At 38.9% G+C, this 20859-nt stretch overlaps 1 protein-coding gene across 2 annotated transcripts in view; it reads left to right on the top strand.

Annotated features, from left to right (window-relative positions):
• The window catches only part of TAPT1 (transmembrane anterior posterior transformation 1), a 91203-nt gene extending 72318 nt beyond the window's left edge, over positions 1–18885 (top strand). For both annotated transcript variants that reach the window (XM_024208611.2, XM_024208612.2), the window contains 5 exons: positions 284–343; positions 1897–1965; positions 4856–4932; positions 13894–14054; positions 17171–18885. In XM_024208611.2, coding sequence (XP_024064379.1) covers positions 284–343; positions 1897–1965; positions 4856–4932; positions 13894–14054; positions 17171–17400 — 597 coding nt within the window. In that variant the 3' untranslated portion in view covers positions 17401–18885. The remainder of the gene's footprint in view (positions 1–283; positions 344–1896; positions 1966–4855; positions 4933–13893; positions 14055–17170) is intronic.
• The last annotated feature ends 1974 nt before the right edge of the window (positions 18886–20859 follow it).

The raw sequence follows: 20859 nt of genomic DNA on the forward strand, positions 1-20859 counted from the left end.
AAATCCAAAAGTAAATGTATATACTGTAATCTAATTGTATCATGCACAGTTGTATATTTTAGAAAATTGGCTTCTGTTTGCTCATGTGTATACAATAGTTGTCCTTACTTATACAGCAGTATGTACCTCCACGAAAGGGCAAGATTGAATGCATCAGTTCCTGCACAAGCCTTATAAATCTCTTTCTGATAAATATTTTATCAATGAAATCCTGTTGCTGCTGTAAATTGTGATCTCATGTAAATTAATCACACATCCAATGTGCTGGATTTTTTTTTTCCAGGTCTACAGTGAGTACAGAGCCAGCCTGGCATTTGACCTTGTTAGCAGTCGACAGAAAAATGTAAGCGTGAAAATAAAAAGGGCATGTTCTTTTATTAACTGATGTCATTGTTTTCAGTAAAGCAAATGTCAATGCCAACAGATATTCAGAAAATGTTCTCTTCTATAACACTGAAATTATATCCTGCTATTGTGCACGTGCAAAATGAAATGAATATTGCACCATGATCTAGTCACATAACTTCTGTTCAGTTCTTCAAATTTCTTGCAGTAAATTGCCTTTGATTTTTAAGAGCAAACTGTGTTTGCACAGGTTTAATTACACCACTATCTCGGTATAACGCGGCCCAATATAACATGAATTCGGATATAACTCGGTAAAGCAGTGCTCCTGGGGGGGCAGGGCTGCGCAGTCCGGTGGATCAAAGCAAGTTCAATATAACGCGGTTTCACCTATAACGCGGTAAGATTTTTTGGCTCCCAAGGACAGCGTTATATCGAGGTAGAGGTGTATGTGATATGTTGGAAGTAAACTGGCTAAACAAGTTTAACAGGGTTTTCCTGAAGTAATTTTGAACTACCTGCAGCCTTTCATAAAATAGATCTACTCTTCCTTCCCATTTAATCTTAGCATAGTTTGGTGACCTACTATAGTTATTTGTACAACATTCATTGGTAATTTTCCTACTACCATATGAATTGCCTATGCAAATCCCTCCTGCCATGCTTGTTACTCCTACATCGTGGATCTGCAGAGGCAGTACATTCAGAGAACTGAGATTACTGGTAAGCAATCTTCCTTTATCAAGCTTATGAATGAAGAAACATAAGTAAAAATCTTTCATACCTTGCCATGGAGAAGAGGGGCTAAATTACCTGGAATACTAATGGAATCTTCATATTATAAATTTTAGGAATAAACTGGATGATTCTGAAAAGTCGTATATTTTATATTTCTTTTTGTGAGGGTGGCTTGAGGAAAATGAGTGCTAATATGATATAACTGTTCTTCAGCATCAGAGAATTTTCAGTACCACATGAGAATTCTCAGGCAAAGTAGACCACTTTTATAGTACCGATGAGAACAAAGCCTTTAATTGGTTTTTTAAAAAGAGGTAAGGAGAGGTGTTATCTTGAGCCTAATTACAGAGGAACTTGGAATGACTATTTAAATTGCTACTATGGTGCTTTAGATAATCACTTTTTCTTTTTCTTTTTTCTTTTTTTTTTTTCTTTTTATTGCAGTGTGGATTTTTGCATGTTATATTTAGGGATCAAAACTGAATTGATAACAAAAATATCTCTAAGTGAAGTGGCAGTAGTGCACTTTTGAAATGCTTTGGCATGGTTTGAGGTATAATTTCCTAATTGCTCTTGATTTAGAGCTCTGTGGCTAATTTTAACAGTCATGTTAGTGTTAATTGTATTCACACAAACAGATATCTACATTTGCATATCCATGTAGATTTCTGTGAAAGCAGTTGTTTACCAGATTTAAATAGTTGCTTCTTTATCAATGTAATATGTATGCTAGTAGTGATTGCTACCTTCCTAGAATGTGTGCCAAGCCAAAATAGGGGAGAGATGCCTCAAATTCCACTTCTTTTTTTGCAGGCATACACAGATTACAGCGATTCTGTTTCCAGGAGAATGGGTTTTATTCCTCTCCCATTGGCTGTTTTAGTAAGTCATATATTTTCATTTTTCAGACCAAAAATCTCTCAGTGGTTAGTAAGAATTCTGCTTAGGGATAAAAGATTAATTCAAGGTCATAGAAAAGTGCTTTATTTTTCTGAAGAAACTCAGTGTGAAATAGATGAGGACCCATGTCTTTGCCACCAGGAGACTATTATTTTTGGTGCTCTATTTTAAGGCCACATAGAAACTGAAGCTGCAGCAGAATAAAGTGAATGATTATTAGATGTAACTTCACGCCAGGAGCGTAAATGCCCCAGGATTTATACAGGCTGCTGCTAAGTTTCCTGGTAGAGTTCATGGTGTTGGGTTTTAACCTGTAAATGAGTTAGGAACCTGATTACCAAAGAAATGCTCTGTCTCTTTCCATTGCTGCCACAGTTGAGGTCAACATACACATATTTGCTGGAGTTTTCTTCATATAACTGAGAGGGAGCTGTCTATTTGGTTATATGGCCACAATCACCCTAATATCTGAGTGGGTCACAAACAATTATTTGATCCTCACAACCCTGTGTGAGGTAGGGAAGCATTATCTTCTTTTTATATATAAGAATGAGTCACAGAGATTAAGTGACTTGACTGAAGTCACATAGGAAGTCTGTGGCAGAGCCAGGAGTTGAACCTACATCTCTTAAATTCAGGTTCAGTGCCTTAACCACAAGATGGTTCTACATGAGGGTCCCTCAACTTCAGAATTCACTCCACTCCTTGGTCCAAAAAAGGCTTAGTTTCTTTATCTTTTGGACATGCTGGAACACCCTTCCTTCCTACCCCACCCCCTGTTATGTGGGAAGGAAGTGAGCTAAGGGTTAGAGGGCTTGATTGTTACTTCTGTGGAGAGGTTTGATGTATGTATAGTTGTTAGTAGGCTGCACAGCTCATTGTGTTGAAAAAATTATGTGAATGTGAAATGAGCACTTCTTTATATTTTAACACCTCTAAATGATGCTACACGTCTGACTTAGCACTCAACATAAGGAAATCTATACCACTTGATACAGAGTCATGACATGATGTATGTGTTAGTGTTTATCCTCCCAGCATAGAGGGTTAAATGCAGATTACTACTATGGAATTTATAATGACTTGGACCATTATAGTGGAACAGGCTACCGCCATACTGATTGAACATTTATTCCTTTTGGCAAGTATCCTGATTGTTCAGTCAGAATAGCAAAAGCAGCTGGCTGCCAGGAAGCTGACAGTTGTGCAGGTTTCTAAGGCTCTTGGTAGGAAAATTTTTATAAAACACCTTCAGTTTTTTCTTATCATGTCCTTCCCTGCACTGGTATGTTCAGTGGCTTAGGGCTTGTCTGCACGGGGGAGGTGACCAGAATAACTATTGTGGTATAAACTGTTCTGGATTAGCTCCCTGTGTTCCCTCCCCCTACTCCTCCCCCAACTCCCCAGCCCATGTCGGCATGCTATTCCAGAATTAAAGGCACTTTATTTTGGAATAATTAGTGCATTTTGTGATTTCTGAGCACATAAATTATTCTGAAATAAAGTGACTTTTATTCTGAACTAGTGACTACAAAGGGAGCTATTCTGGAATACCATATTCTGCAATCATTGTTCTGGTCAATTTCTCTGTGTAGGCGAGCCCTTAGTCATAATGGCATTGGACAGAAGCACCAACTCTGCCATCAAAGTTCCATAATGTTACTGGTAGAGTGATTAGTGATGTAACATTTTTGGTTTTTTTTGTTGCAATACTGTCCCACAGGGATCGAGCAAAAATGTTACTGATAATTTTGTCTAGTTAAGTTCAGCAGGGACCAACATCTACTATGGTCAAAATTACAGTTATCTACTTAGACTTCAATTATGGAATGCATCCCTATTCAAGATGGGACTTAAGTACATGTCTAAAGTTCAACATGTGCTGAAATGCTGTCCTTAACAAGGATGGACTTAAGCACAAGCTTAAGTGTTTTCCTGAATTGGGGCCTTAACTGCTACACTGAAAACGAACTTGTGATTTCTTGGTGTTCAAACTTCGCAAGCAGATAGATTCTATAACATGCTGAGTCCACAAAATAGCTGTCTCAAGTTTTCTTTAGTGCAATTCTGGTTCACTACATCAATATCTTTAATGTGATTTCCGCACATACATATTGGGTAGTTTCCTCAGATATTTGTATCAGTAACTGGTATCCTCTTCCACCCCATCATTTCTTTCTTGATTCTTCAAAGAAGTCATAATGCTGAACTTGATATCAATCATTTATATAGCAACAGACTGTAGAGTTATTACTAGAATTTAGGGCTGTCAGGTGATTAATCACGTGATTAATCACACGGTTTTGTTTTTGAGTGCATTATGTAACAAAAAAAATCTACATTTCTAAGTTGCGCTTTTACGACAAAGATTGCACTACAGTACTTGTATGAGGTGAATTGAAAAATACTATTGCTTTTGTTTCATTTTTACATTGCAAATATTTGTAATCAAAAATAATATACACGTTGATTTCAGTTACAACATAGAAAACAATACATATGAAAATGTAGAAAGACATCCAGCAATATTTAATAAATTTCAATTGGTATTCTCTTGCTTAACAGTGCGATTAAAGCTGCGATTAATCACAATTAATTTTTTGAGTTAATTGCTTGAGTTAACTGCGATTAATCAACAGCCCTACTAGAATTACAACTCTATTGCAAGTCAAGTAATAGCAGATACTCGTGTAATATTTATTCAGATAATTCTTGAATAATTAGCAATAGCAAGAGGAATACAAAGTTAATTGTCCTTAGTATAAATATTCTCATTTTTGTCAAACTTCACTCGATGTAAATGCCCTCTTTAAATATTCTATTAATTATTAATCTATGTGCCTGAACTGTTGAACTTTTATTTTTAAAACAGCTCATCAGAGTCGTAACAAGCTCAATAAAAGTACAAGGAGTCTTGGCTTATGCCTGTGTTGTGCTCTTCTATTGTGGGTAAGCGGAACACAAAAGAAGCAATTATTGAACAGTATTTACTGTTATTTAACTAAAAGATTGTAAGAAACAATTTGCTCTGTTGATGTTTCAAGGTACAGTCATAATACAATCTCTTCTCCATGGAGCCCAATAGGTGTGAAATTTACATAAAATGCATTGCAGAACAGTCATAGTTGGATCTAGCAGCAGAAGCTGAGATTACCTGTATGGAGCTCACACTCTTTGCAGAAGTACATGCTTTAGCTGAGGCATGGGAGAATAAAAATAACAGCCTCTGAGCAATTTGCAGATAAACTTTTGCATCAGTTTCAGAGCCTTCCTTTTCAATTAGTGAGAAGTTATGATTATGGTCAACAAAATGAGACCAGAGTTTAAAAGGGAGGAGAAGATGGGTGCAAAGGGATTGTAGGGTTGGGTTTTTGTTGTTTTTTGTTTTGTTTTTTTAAGAGTGGGTGAGAATGCAAGGGATAATACTTGAATTATCGTTCATGACTGGGTCAAATAGGGTATAAGGAGTGTTTTATATATTTCTTATTTGAATTAAACGTGTGTTATTTTACATTTCCTGAGGTTATATGTAATCCTAGCTATTTAATATAGTGATTAGCTTATCATACGACCTCACAGAATCTTGTACAATAATTAATAATGCTGTGTTTGCTTAAACCAGAGGCATAAAACCCCCAGCTGAGAAAAGTTAACTTTGGCAGTTGGCCAGAAGCTCGAGGACTACATCAAATTTGGATAGAATGGAGCAGACGGTAGTCACCCTGATCTGGAGCACACAAGTGCTGCCCTTAGAAAAAATAGGTCCTCACATACATTTAATCTAAATCCAAGTGGAGGTGGATATCTGTAGTTTTTCTGTGCCATATTTATGATTCACAATAAGGTAGTTGAATGCCTCATTTGGGCTTAAGGGGACATTTTGGCTCATTCCCCACCTGAAACAATTTTCAACTAATTAATAAATAAGACTGCAAGTAAATACAAAATGCTCGTGCATTTAAAAACTAAAATTGAAATAGATTTTTATAGTGTGCAAAGTAGACACATGTAACTGCTAATGACCACGATTGTATTCAATGACTGAATACTTATACCACTCAACTGGTAAACTGAAGAACTTGGGGAAAAAAAGATTTTAAATTGAAAGATCATATGACAAACAATGCCGCCTTGCACATTGGGTATTATTGAAGCATATGCCTTCCTGGATAAACTCCCTCTGGAAAGAGCTAAATATGTCAAGCAGTAACCACACCCAGAGAATCATTAAGGGTATTGTATGGGTGAAGCCTTAAGGTTCCTACCTATTGCAAAGCTGCTGCACAGAAGGAGGGTAGATGCCCAGACTCTCCTTTCTAGGCCATGTGGTCTCAGTAAGTAGCCTTGGGCTCATAGGTGCCAACTCCATGGGTGCTCCGGGCCTGGAACACACCTGGGGGAAAATGGTAGGTAATGAGCACCCACCAGCAGCCCCTCTATCAGCTCCCCACCCCACTCCCAGTGCCTCCCGCCCACTGGCGGGCCCTGTGGTTCAGCGCCTCCCACCCGCCATTATCAGCTGTTTCACGGCATGCAGGCAGAAGAGTCTGAGGGAGGGGAGAGCAAGCAGGGGAGGGGGCAGAACTGAGTGGAAAAAGGCGGGGCAGGGTTGGGGCCTTGGGTGAAGGGTGGGGTGGGGCTTGGGTCAACCCCGAGCCACACACCCCCTCCCCCCGAACTTTGGAAAGTCGGCGTCTGTGCTTGGGCTAGAGGTTTCCCAGATATAAAACTCAGGGGCTGGGGCAAGTTGAGAAGAATATCTGGGCATGTTTTCACTATAACATTAACCCAGATTCTTACATTCACATATAAAATCCTCTGTCCCAAGCTGAGTGGTGCTTTCAGCCCCAGCTAGTTGGCCTGTCCGGTGGTATAGACTAAAGTCTGGGTGCTGCTTTCAGATGGGCTGGTTACCAGCCCACTTTGCTGTGAGGATGCAAGATAAACCCTTTGAATGCTGATAGTCCTTCAGTGCTTTCTAAAAATTCTCCAACAGTTAGCATCTCAGTTTAGTGCAGCACAAAACTATGGGATACGCCCACTGAAATCCTAGCAAATCTCACTAGTGAGCGCAGCACCAGTGAGGATATTGTAACTTGAGTGTGTCTTTTCAATGTGTCTGCTCACACCCAGGCTAGGCAAAACCAAGTTAACTGCAGAGAAGACTGACATCCTGCTCAGGCCACCCTGAAGTGTGAGCCACTGTGTTATCCTTCAGCCTCAGCAAATGAGAGTTTTGCTGTTGCTCAGCTGTGTATCAGGCCAGCAAACTCTTCAGGACTCTGCCAGTTGGTTTAGCTGAAGACTCCCACTTCACTTTAATATACCAGAACTGAGATAGTTTTGTAACAAAATAAGAAGAAGTTTGAGTACAGAGATTTAAGTGATACTAGGCAAGAATAAAAGATATTGGTCTGGTTACAAACAAAACAAAACAAGCTTTCTAGTGACTAAAACTTAATTTTAGCAAGTTACAATTTTTGCCTGAGCAGTTTCTCACTATATAAAGTTTCCAGCAGCTCTTGCCTTTCAGGCCATGAGGATCCAGCTTTCCTAGGTGCTGTATGTACCCTGTTGTCCCCTCAGTGATGGATAACTAAAAAATCTTTTTCCTCCCCTTATATTACTCAAACTCCATTGTCTCTGCCTCAAGAGCCAGGAAGTCTTCCTGGGGTGCAGATTTTGTCCCTCAGCATCATTGTTAAACGCTCTTCTCCCCTGCTCATTTAGCTTGATGGCTTTGTTTACCTTATATGTAAATGTACTTCCATTGTCTTCTGCTGGTAACCAAGCCAATCAGACTGGTGAATACACATTCCTTTGTCTAGGGCAGACTGAGTTTTATGCCCTGTCTTCCAAGACATATTTTAAGTACACATTTCCAACACAAATCTATAACTTTGTACCCAACCCATACGTGCATCATACAATGATTTCCAGGACCTGCGTGTCACCAGTTTATATATAATTTATGTGTCACTTTTTAGATATATATTATGACAACAGTGTGTTGATGCAGTATGTGTGTCAGGCCTGATGTGAGTTACAGTATGGGGTGAGACCCCTCAGCCAGCTGGCGTTGAAGGGCTCCCAGGGTCACAAAGGGCATTTCTACACAGCAAAGAGAAACCCATAGCTGGCCTGTATCAGCCAATTAGGGCTCAGGCTGCGGAGCCGTTTCACTGCTGTGTAGACATCTCGGCTCGGGCTGGAGCCCGGGCTCTAGGACCCTGCGAGGTGGGAGGGTCCCAGAGCTCAGGCTTCAGCCCAAGCCCGGAAGTCTACACAGCAGTGAAACAGCCCCACAGATCAAGAGCCCAAGTCAGCTGGCACAGGCCAGACACTGGTTTTTCTTTGCTGTGTAGACATACTCAAAGACATACCCTCTGTGTTGAGCAGTAAGACTTGGGTATGGCCTTAGAGAGAAACAAAGTGCAGGAATCCTGGGTCCAGGGCAGAAGTGCCTGGTCTGAGGTTTCTGCAGGAAGGGAGTTGTCTGTGTGTTGTTTGTTACCACCCCAATTCAAAGAAACAGGGCCTGTGCACATTTTGTAAATAAAAAAATTACACCAATAAAACACCTGACTCCAACTCACCAGTTCTGCTCCAAATGGGACATTGACCTTCAAAATGGCAGGAGACAGAGTCTATAGTGATGTGTTAAGTATATATGAATTAAGACAGCTGTGACCTGTTTCTTCTTTGGATTTAGTTTTAGATTAGATTTTGTCATACTATATGAATTTCAAAGTGAGAATGGACCTTATTCTTTTGCTGTGATCTCAGGTTTAGAATTAGTACATCTCCTAAATCCTCTGAGTAATTCCAAGTTCTGCACACTGCTTTCAGTGTCTGTAATTATAATCTACATAAGTGGAATTATCTGCAATGTGAGAGAATTTAGGTATAATACAGATGTGAGAAACACTGCCTAGATAAAGCTTTAAGATTTTATCACAAAGGATTTAGATTAAAATAAGGAGGAAATTGTTTTGATGGGGTGCAACAATAATTCTTTATTAAGTTACATTATTAAATGTAATCAAAAATATTAAGTCTTGCCTAATATTTGTAATTTGTGTTTTGGTTTAATTTTATGATTTTGAGCTGTTCACAGTAAACTAATCTGACCCACTTCTGCCCTCCCAGTAGTTAGAAACCCAAAGCCCTGTGACAGAAATTTTTTTGGAAGCTCTTATGTAATCCATGACGAAAATCTGGTATTAATACATCAGATGAGTGAGTTGTAACCCACCAACATCCTGATCCAACTCTCATTGAATTGGATTAGGCCATGAAACCTTCATTTTTTGAAATAATAGTACATATCTGTGAAAGTATCTTGTTTTGGAAAAAACTCCTGAAGGCCTTTTTGGAAAGGTGGTGTGGGGAAAGAAAACATGTCTTCGTAGAAAGAAAAACTATTATCATAGAAGATTAGGGCCAAAGAGACCTCAGGAGGTCATCTAGTCCAACCCCCTGCTCAAAGCAGGACCAACTAAATCATACCAGCCAGGGCTTTGTCAAGCCGGGCCTTAAAAACCTCTAAGGATGGAGATTCCACCACCTCCCTAGGTAACCCATTCCAGTGCTTCACCACCCTCCTAGTGAAATAATTTTTCCTAATATCCAACCTAGACCTCCCCCACTGCAACTTGAGACCATTGCTTCTTGTTCTGTCATCTGCTACCACTGAGAACGGCCTAGCTCCATTCTCTTTGGACCCGCCCCCCCTTTCAGGTAGTTGAAGGCTGCTATCAAATCCCCCCGACTCCTCTCTTCTGCAGACTAAATAAGCCCAGTTCCCTCAGCCTCTCCTCATAAGTCATGTGTCCCAGCCCCCTAATCATTTTCTTTGCCCTCCACTGGACTCTCTTCAATTTGTCCACATCCTTTCTGTAGTGAGGGGCCCAAAACTGGACACAATACTCCAGATGTGGCCTCACCAGTGCCGAATAGAAGGGAATAATCACTTCCTTCCATTTGCTGGCAATGCTCCTATTAATGCAACCCAATATGCAACAAGGGCACACTGTTAACTCATATCCAGCTTCTCGTCCACTGTAATCCCCAGGTCCTTTTCTGCAGAACTGCCGCTTAGCCATTCGGTCCCCAGCCTGTAGCAGCGCATGGGATTCTTCCGTCCTAAGTGCAGGACTCTACACTTGTCCTTGTTGAACCTCATCAGATTTCTTTTGGCCCAATCCATCAATTTGGATAGGTCACTCTGGACCCTATCCCTATGCCCCAGTGTACCTACCTCTCTCCCCAGCTCAGTGTCATCCGCGAACTTGCTGAGGGTGCAATCCATCCCATCATCCAGATCATTAAAGAAGATGTTGAACAAAACCGGCCTCAGGACCAACCCCTGGGGCACTCCGCTTGATACCAGCTGCTAACTAGACATCGAGCCATTGATCACTACCCTTCGAGCTCAACGATCTAGCCAGCTTTCTATCCACCTTATAATCCATTCATCCAATCCATACTTGCTGGCAAGAACACTGTGGAAGCCCGTATCAAAAGCTTTGCTAAGGTCAAGATATATTACGTCCACCGCTTTCCCCATATCCACAAAGCCACTTATCTCATCATAGAAGGCAATCATGTTGGTCAGGCATGACTCGCCCTTGGTGAATCCATATTGATTGTTCCTGATCACCTTCCTCTCCTCCTTGATGGGATAACGTGATTTTAGTCAATAGGTCAATAACGTGCCACTGCTGGTAATTAGTAACAATGGTCAATGAGGGTCTGGCTGGAGAATCTTGCCCGCATGCTCGGGGTTCTGCTGATCGCCATATTTGGGGTCGGGAAGGAATTTTCCTCCAGGGTAGATTGGCAGAGGCCCTGGAGGTTTTTCGCCTTCCTCCGCAGCATGGGGCAGGGGTCGCTTGCTGGAGGAGTCTCTGCAACTTGAAGTCTTTAAATCATGATTTGAGGACTTCAACAGCTGAGTCAAGGGAGAGAATTATTCCAGGAGTGGGTGGGTCAGCTTTTGTGGCCTGCATCATGCAGGAGGTCAGACTAGATGATCATAATGGTCCCTTCTGACCTTAAAGTCTATGAGTCTAACTGCTTCAAATGGATTCCTTGAGGACCTGCTCCGTGATTTTTCCAGGGACTGAGATGAGGACCTCCCCCGATCACCATGAGTTTTCAAAGATAATGGCCAGTGGCTCTGCAATCACATCAGCCAACTCCCTCAGCACACTCGGATGCATTAGATCCAGACCAATGGACTTGTGCATGTCCAGCTTTTCTAAATAGTCTTTAACCTGTTCTTTCACCACTGAGGACTGCTCACCTCCTCCCCATACTTTGCTGCCCAGTGCAGTAGTCTGGGAGCTGACTTTGTCTGTGAAGACCTAGGCAAAAAAAAATTGAGTTCTTCAGCTTTTTCCACATAATCTGTCACTAGGTTGCCTCCCCCATTCAATAAGGGTCCCACACTTTTCCCTGACCACCTTGTTGCTAACATACCTGTAGAAACCCTTCTTGTTACCCTTCACGTCCCTTGCTAGCTGCAACTCCAATTGTGCTTTGGCCTTCCTGATTACACCCTTACATGCTCGAGCAATATTTTTATACTCCTCCCTAGTCATCTGTCCAAGTTTCCACTTCTTGTATGCTTCCTTTTTGTGTTTAAGCTCACCAAAGATTTTTCTGTTAAGCCAAGCTGATCGCCTGCCATATTTGCTATTCTTTCTTCACATCGGGATGATTTGTTCCTGTGCCCTCAATAAGACTTTTTTAAAATACAGCCAGCTCTCCTGGACTCCTTTCCCCCTCATATTAGGCAAGATCCCCTGGGATCAGTGCCCTGAGGGAGTCAGTCTGAAGTCCAGGGTCTGTATTCTGCAGCTCTCCTTCCTTCCTTCCTTTTGGCAGGATCCTGAACTCTACCATCTCATGGTCACTGCTGTGCAGGTTGCCATCCACTTCTACTTCCGCTACCAATTCTTCCCTGTTCGTGAGCAGTAGGTCAAGAGGAGCACGGCCCCTAGTTGGTTCTTCCAGCACTTGCACCAGGAAGTTGTCCCCAACACTCTCCAAAAACTTCCTGGATTGTCTGTGCACTTCTGTATTGCTCTCCCAGCAGATGTCAGGGTGTTTGAAGTCCCTTATGAGAATGAGGGCCTGTGATCTGCAAACTTCTGTTAGTTGCCCCAAAAAAAAGCCTAGTCTACCTCATACTCCTGGTCTGGTGGTCTATAGCAGACGCCCATCACGACATCACCCTGTTCTCTTACCCTAATAGAAGGGACCTTATAGAACCACAGTTACAGACCTGGGGGAATCTAATTTCGTCTAGTTTGTGGTACTTGGGTACCAAAGTGAGAGGTTCCTTTTTAAATACTGAAGATTGTCTGCTCTGCATATCCTCCTATACCTCTAAGAGACTTACTTTTATAGGAAAATTTATTACATTTGAGAGAGAAATGTTGTATGCTACATTTTTCTTTTTGACATGATTTGTGTTAATGCATTGTGAGATAGTTGAGTTGCTACTGAAGTATACTTTGGTCTTTTTATAATGCACAAATCAGACCTGCTCTAAGGCTTTTAATTTGAAAACATTCACTTTTTCTGCATTTAGATTATCATCACAATGTCTATTAAGATTTCCATAATCAGTGGGTTCCCACATTCTTCTCTACCTATTTACTATCCTAATGTTGAGCAGGGATATAGGGCTCCATCCAAACTCTATCACAACTGCTGCAGGGCTATCTAATGAGAGAAATAAAAGGTACTCTTGCAGCTCCTTGAGTGAGAAACAAGTTCAGGAGACCCGAATTCTGAGCCCAGAATAGCATAGAACCATCAAACTAGCCTGTAAATCAAAGCTCTAAATCACAGCTGCCTTCATCTTCAATATGGAGACGTAGTCTAAAAATATTTAAGATCCTAGCATTTGATGTTCTGTCAGTAGTAGTAGTAGTAATTAGCTTTTATAAAGTGCTTTTCATCTATAAATCTCAAAGCACTTTACAAAGGTAGAAAAGCCTCTTTCCCATTTTACAGATGGGAAAACTGAGGTAGAGAGAACTAAAGTGACGTGCCGAAGTTCACACAGCAAATCAGTGGCAGAGGCAGGAAAAGAATTTAGGTGTCCACTATCTACTGGGTCATGTTACTCCCAGCCTGGCTTCTCAAATAGAAATGGAATATTGCATGATGGAACTTGTAGACTCTCTGGACCACACACCTCAGTATTAAAGCTGTGGGCTACTGCAATTTGGTCATTTTATGGAAATTAGGTGTAGTCTTTGAACTCCTTATGTGGCCCATGGTTGTTCAAAGTTTGAGAGCTCCACATAGTGTGCATTATTATTATTATTAGAGATGCTTCAAAGCTATCACAGACCTGCTGTTATTTTTGATATGCTCTTCAAAGTAGATGTTTAAATACCGAATGTATTGAAAATTTACTGAAATTCCCATAGCTGCTCCATGAAGTAAACACTGATATTAAGTAACTAAAATACTAATATTAGGATCCAAATGACTTCTAGCAACATTTGATATTTTTACCCTATGAAACTCTTTACGTTAAAACATTGAGCCTGAAACCAAATTAGTGTGCTGCTTTTTTTGGGGGGTGGGGGGCGTATGTCTATAGGCCATAAGAAAGAGCCTTACAGTTGGAAGGATTAGCTAACAAATTAAATCCCTTCCAAACAGCAGAAACCATACATGAAACTGTTTTTATATGTCTTGCGTCTGATGAAGTGGGCATTCACCCACGAAAGCTTATGCTCCAATACTTCTGTTAGTCTTAAAGGTGCCACAGGGACCCTCTGTTGCTTTTTACAGATTCAGACTAACACGGCTACCCCTCTGATACTTGTTTTTATATGAACATCCACTAATGCAAATATGTAAATGTACCCTTTTATCTTTCAGGTTAATTTCACTAAAAGTCCTTAACAGCATTGTGTTGTTGGGCAAGTCATGCCAATATGTAAAGGAGGCAAAAATGGAAGAGAAGTTGTTCAATCCTCCCCCTACTAGCACCCCAGGCAAACCACTCAGCAAACCCCAAAGCAAATTTAAATCTCCTCAAGGTAAGTTTAACTGCTTGTTCTGATGATCAGTGAAAAGGAAACTGTTTCCAGATTAAATTTAATATTCAGTCAGCTGTTCCCCTCTCTGCTGTTCAACAGTACCTTTACCACAAACTGTACCACATGATAACTATGCTTTGGTTCACATGTAAGGACTGTGAGCATACACCTAGCAGCTGGAGCACAGTTCTGTAAACAAAATAATTATTTTCCATTATTCAGTGCTTCATCCTTCACAGACGTAAATATTCTCCACTACAATAAAATTCCACCAGGGTATGGGAAAGGAGGTAGGGAAGCAAAATGAGGACTAGTACTGACTTTGTGTGCATGTCTGTGCGCATTTAGAGGAGCACCTTCTTGTAAATGCTGATATTTCACATTTGGCTTGAGCTCTGACAATATTGTCGTTTCATAAGGAATGTTCCATTGAATTCTTACAGAAATGCAGGCAAAATATGACATGCAGCAGGTACAATTACTTAAAATTGTAATGAAGATAGGAAGATTTCAGGCAGCTTTTCATTCTCTAAGTGAGATTAATGTTAATTCTCCTAGTCTGAGATTTGCCTCCTTGTTTTTTGTTTTGTAGTATATAAGGTGGTTTTCTTAGTCTTCTGCAGTTTATATATAGCACCTTTAACATCAGTGTTAAAAAAACCTCTGTTACTAATAGATAATTGTAATGGTGTATTAGTTTTTTTATATCCCTCTTTGACATAATATGGGGGAAAACAGAAACCTTCACTGTTCTGATCAACAAAGTTGGAGTGTATATCATCTCTGGGAAGAATCCAGTGGAAGCCCCTGAGAATTTAACAGTGAGGCTTTATTGTGTTCTACTCTGTTTGCCAAAGACTTGAACAGCATGAAATGTAAGGTGTTTATTAGACATCGTAGTGTCTCGCCAGCAATAGTAGAGTTAAGAGTCTGTCAGCATTTCAGTTATAAAACCCTATATCTCAACTGTGTCAAATCACATTGAGGTGAACTTAGTGCATACATTTATTTTAAAATGGCTTAAATCCATAACATTGGTGGTTTTGGTTATATGGTGAAAAAACTTACATACAGTAGGTCTGGATGCTTTTTCCACGCTTTCACTAGAAAATGTTGCAGTATTACAGTACTAATTTTTTCTTAAATTATAAAATATTTTAATACTTCATTTTGATGTGGGACTTAATAATTCGTGTTTTAAGGGTTGACCATTAAAACTTACCAACAGTTCCCAGTAAATACACCCTGAAGACTATTTTTAGCTGAAGCAGCAGTAAGCTTACCAGGTCAGTCCAGCAGAGAGCTTATGCCTCAAATGACACAATTTTATAAGAAGCAGAGACCTATATAGTTCTATGAATGTCACTTAAAAAATATTCTCGGCTTCTATAAAATCCTCAAAGGTGGAAGAAGCTTAATTCTTCAATGCCATCACTTCGTTTTATAAATACAGTGACTCTTAACAATTGTTTCCCTGTAAAGCCAGATCATATGTAAGAATTTTTCTAGCTTGCCTTCACTCCTGTCTATTCATTATTATTGCAGAATTCTGCATTATTGATTAATCCCTGTGTCCCAATTATAGGCTTGAACAGCACAGCATCTATTGCTAGCAATATAATCACTGGTGTCAATGAATTCATCTAACCTACTTTCCTTCAGCCTATAGTATCAGGGTAGTTTATTTTCCTGAGAATTTGCACCTTTCTCATAGGAATGTACACAGTTGCAATTACCCTGGGTAAAGTTTGAAACTACTCTTGAAGAATAAGCTCACTAATTAGACTGGTGGTAATTTTTAAATTGAACAGTGGCTTCCTCTGGAAATTGTTCAATGGAAAGATACCTACCTACATATTGAAGCTCTACATTGAACCTTGTTATGATTGTTCTTCCCTGGTGGGTGCAGTATGTTTTACTTACACAGGACTTATTAAATTACTCCAAAGATTGCTTATTTTCCTAAAAAATATACAAATGACTGGAAGAGGTGATATGATAGAGAAGCTGCTTTATAAAGTAGTTGTCTGGAACTAGTAATGATATGGTCTTACACATTGCTGCAATATTTCTGTTGTAAACCCCTATTTTGATGTTTATTACTTTTGTCAGATAATGTTCTCTTGGCTGGGTCTTACAACAGCTTCTCAAACCAAGCCAGATGTTTTTCAAAAACTCCCTTAAAATATGTTAGTTATCTTGTTTCTAAGAGGAGGGAAAAAATAACTTGTCGCTCTTTGGGATGGGGAAAATCATGCATTTTCAGCTGTTTCAAAATTTATATTTTAATACAGCATAGAAATGTGTTAAGTGTTCATACATAACTGCCTTTTTAAAATTGTATTAATAAACCCAATGTTCAGTTCTATGGAACAAAAAGAAGGAATCCTGACAAATCAGGCGGTTCATAGTTATTTAGGGATCCAATGCTATAAAAATACACACATTAATTATTTTACCGTATCTGAACCTTCTCCATGGGATAAAACTTAGGGCATCCAGCTTTCCTATGCAGATTAGTTAGGGATACAATCCTGTCACTGGTAACATAGGTAGATTCTTTCACAGAAATCAGATCTGTTACTACTGTTGATTGGGATCATTTCAACTGGCTTCAGATGGGATGGATGGAGAAAACAAACTTATTACACAAACCATCAAAAACAGGCAAGTAAATCAGAAACATACCATATGGCTTTCTGTAACATGCCACAATGATCATGACCTTTATCTGCTTGTTTTATTGCATCCCATTGTTCTTTAATATTGGATGACATATGGTATATTCCTGGCTTTCCTGGACTTCTTTATTTTGCTGGATTTGTATCACAACATTAATGGAAATTCATACACAATATTTTATTGCATTAGTAAGCATTCTAGGTTCCTAATTGCAGTGGTAACAAAAAGTGAAGTGGTTTGACAGGATATTCAGAAGTATCTGGTTTCCAAAACTGGTTCATTTATTTTGTACTACTTTTATTGTTCGCATGGCTAACTTTCTCAGCTCTCAATGCAGCTTTGATGATGGACAGATCTGTCAATTTCAGATTCATTGATGTGCTTATACAATTAACACATTTTTTTTAAATTCTGATTTTCTGCTCTTCCAACAGGAATTCCCACAGACGAAAGTTTCTCTGCATCAGTTACCAATCAGCCTGTACATCAGAAGGAAAATCCTACGTCTTTACTTGTGACAAGCAACTCTGATCAATTCCTGACGACTCCTGATGGAGAAGATAAAGATATAAGCCAAGACAATTCAGAATTAAAACACAGATCTTCAAAGAAAGATTTGTTGGAGATAGACAGGTTTACTATTTGTGGAAACAGAATTGACTAAGTTTTCTGAATAGATGTGCTTAGGATACTGAGCTGTTGGGACAGCAAATGCTACCAGAATGGACAGTTGCCAAAAAAGGCACTTAAATATTTATTTAAAAACTTAAATTATTAATGGCAAACAGATATTAATTTTTACAAGTAACTAGGCTTGGTAGCTGGTCAGATCAAGTAACAGAAATCTTTAACTTGGCTCTTTGGAAAGTATAATGGACTGTGAGAGTCTCTTGTCTATTTGGCAGAGCTACAGTATCGCTGTCTTGGAAATAGACTGAAAAAATCAAAATCCTGTTTTGCTTTTTGAAACCATGCTTCCAGAACATATCATTTTTCATCAAGGTCTCTCCAGTATAAGGATATACCTGGAAATATGTGACAACTTTAATAGGAAGCTCATCTTTCCAGTCTCATGTTGTTTTCATAAACAGCTGCAGATTTCAAAACTTGTACTTATCAGTGAACACATAAAAAAGCACTGGTAGATTAAACAGTAAGTCAAGATAATTATTCTTGTCACCAGAAAAATCTTTGAAGATGTATCAGAACTAATCAGAATAAAATACTACAGTATCTTAAATGAAAGACCTACTGCATAGTATTTTATCTAAAATCTAAACCAGCGACGGAAATGGATCACAAATACAAAGAAATACAGTGAAGGTTCCACATAACTGGGCAAACTCAGCTTCATCATTATTCTGTTCAATTACAATGTGTTCTGCAAGGCAAACTATATACATTTATAAATGCTATATGAAAGGCTTTTTTTAAAAAAAGCTGAGGCTTGTTTTTTGCAATGGGAAGCATTTTGTTACCAAGTGACACTTCTTTATATTGAGAAAAGGTAGTGTGAACTGCAGCCAGCAACACCAGTGTTGCATTAATTCCAGATAATTCCAATGCAATGGAAGAAATAATTACTCACTACATTTTGGTTTAAACAAGTTGATAAAAATGGCATCTATATATTAACTTAGCTGGAAAAATTGCCCATAGAATAATTATACAGAAAATCAGAAGTGTCCATTTTAATTGATGGATTTTAAGCAAACTTAAGTAGCTATGAATAGCTTTGTTATGAAACGCTTGGTTTTATGAAGTATAATGCATCTTAATTTCTGGTGTGTGTGGCAAGGTTGGGGGAATTGATGAAAGGCATGTTGAATCCCTCAAGAATGAACTGCATTTCAGCTCAGTAACTAGGCTAGAGAAGTGAATCAAAAGACAATCTTTCATCCAGTGATGAATCCTACATTTGCTGTTAAAATGTAACATTAACCTCTATTTTCTCTCTCAAAACCTTTCAAAAGATTTAAGTTGATGTCTGCTAAATTATTTCCCTTGGAATTTTATTTTGGTTTTTTGATATGATACAGATATTTCAGTGATGAACAAACCACAGGATTTCTTTTATTAACTAATTTGTAATCTATTGGAGTTTAAAAGCCAAAGTTTAATGTTTGATTTATGAATAGGAAATGTGGAAGAATTCCTAAAATCTGCAGAGTTGTATTAATATGACAGAACAGAGAAATGTACAGAAATAATGTTATGAAACAGATCAGAATGTGAAGTTGTCATGAAAAATGGCTTTACTATACAAGTCAACATCATCTGCTCTAAAGGGAGCCTCTTGCTGCCCCTTCTGCTCCCCCACCAACAGCAGCTGCAGTAGTGTCCAGAATCAATTGAAATGGCTGGGGTGAGGGGGAGAGGAGAGTCTAAAATGCTTTTATTTTGGGTGTATTTTATGCTCCTTGAGAAATTTACACATTCAAATTCAATTCAGATCGTCTGCGAATTTTTCAGTTATTTAACAGTTGCTAAAGGAAGCTTGGAATGATTTTCATCTGTTAAATGACATTCTGTACCAATTTTATAAGTGCATCTTGTGTGAAACTCAATAAAATTCAATTTCGTAATCTTTGTTTAAAAAAAGGAAAAGAATGGATTGGATTTCTTTGCAACAGTTGTCAATTTTGAATACTGCAGTGTGACTTCTGCATATTCTGGTTTCATGATGAAGAACTTATTTTTTACAAGCATAGGACAAGCAGCCTACTTTAGACCTGGTTTTAATACTGGTTTTGTTCTTGTGTACTCATCACTATGTCAAACCCACAGGAAGTACTAATGTCAGCCTACTGTTAATCTGAATGCTAATTGTTTAGAGACAGAATCAAATTGAAATCCAGTCCATTTTTTTAAAGTAGGCTTTTTTTGTTTCAATTGCCCTTATATCACCCTGTTAATTTTTGTGGTTTTACATTCCATGTTCCTATTCTTAGTGTCTTTCCTCCCTTACTGTAAGAAAGACCTACACAAACAAGGGGAACTGACTGTACAAAGTATTGTCAAGTGCAAAAGTTAAAAAAAAAAAAAAAAAACCCAACTCTTGTTTTTGAAAAAGTTAGTTGCAATAATAGCAGGTTTTTAAAAAAAAAAACTTCCTATAGAAATGTGATTTGTAAATATGTGACCATTTAAAATGAAGCCTATTAAATATATTGTATTTCCATTTATTCTGTGAACACACTTTGCAGGTGACTTGTAGCAACTACATAGTTAGGGTTGTGTTCTAACGGGGCTTAAAATGGGATATACATTCCTTTTTTCCCTCTAAAATATCACACAGGGTTAGTTTATATGATATCTGGATTATTTATGTACTTCATACAAACCATACATACTTGATTTCTCTTCAGAATGTTAATAGGAAGTCTTTGAAATAGGGCGCTTGCTGAAATTTTTCCTTGTCATCCTAGTTTGTACTGAACACTGTCCACATAAAACTTTTTCGAGAGGTGTGCTAACTAGAACTGGTGCAAATGCAAATCTGATTGATGAGAACTAGACAATCCAAACCTGACTGACTGGGGTAGGCCGCCAACTCGCTTTCAGTAACTACCCATTTATGTCAGATTTTAGCCTACAACAGGATTGCTGCATTTCTACTACCACACAGGTTTGGCTTTCCCACTCCCTTTCAAGCATTAAAAAAACCTAGGAAACTAATAAACAGAAAATTTCATTGCAAAGCACTTAAGGTTGCTACGCACAATATACCTGACAAATCTCCCCACAAAAGCAAATAAATGAGAAGTAAATATTAATGCCTACCTATCCAGACCCTCTATTCCTCCACCTGCAGGCACATATCACTACTACTATACACTACAGACCATGTCCTGCAAATTTCACAGCTCCCTAGAACTGCCAGCCTTCCATCACCTCTCTAACTGCCCTTCTACTCAGAATCCTTTATTAGATTACCCTCTCCAAACATGATAGACTACTGCACCAAACTTCATTAGTGTTGGGGAATATATAATGTGGTAAAGTAGCATGTACAGAAGAATGAAAAGGAGGCAGTTAAAGTTGCAATGTGTGATCTGTGGCCCTCACTTGGTTTTAAGGTCACTTTAATTCTGAATGTGTGTGTCCACACTGGGGTTTAATG

This window comes from Terrapene carolina, unplaced genomic scaffold (assembly GCF_002925995.2).
Source record: "Terrapene carolina triunguis isolate 2854851 unplaced genomic scaffold, T_m_triunguis-2.0 Scaffold66, whole genome shotgun sequence".
In the NCBI taxonomy this organism is placed as follows: domain Eukaryota; kingdom Metazoa; phylum Chordata; order Testudines; family Emydidae; genus Terrapene; species Terrapene triunguis.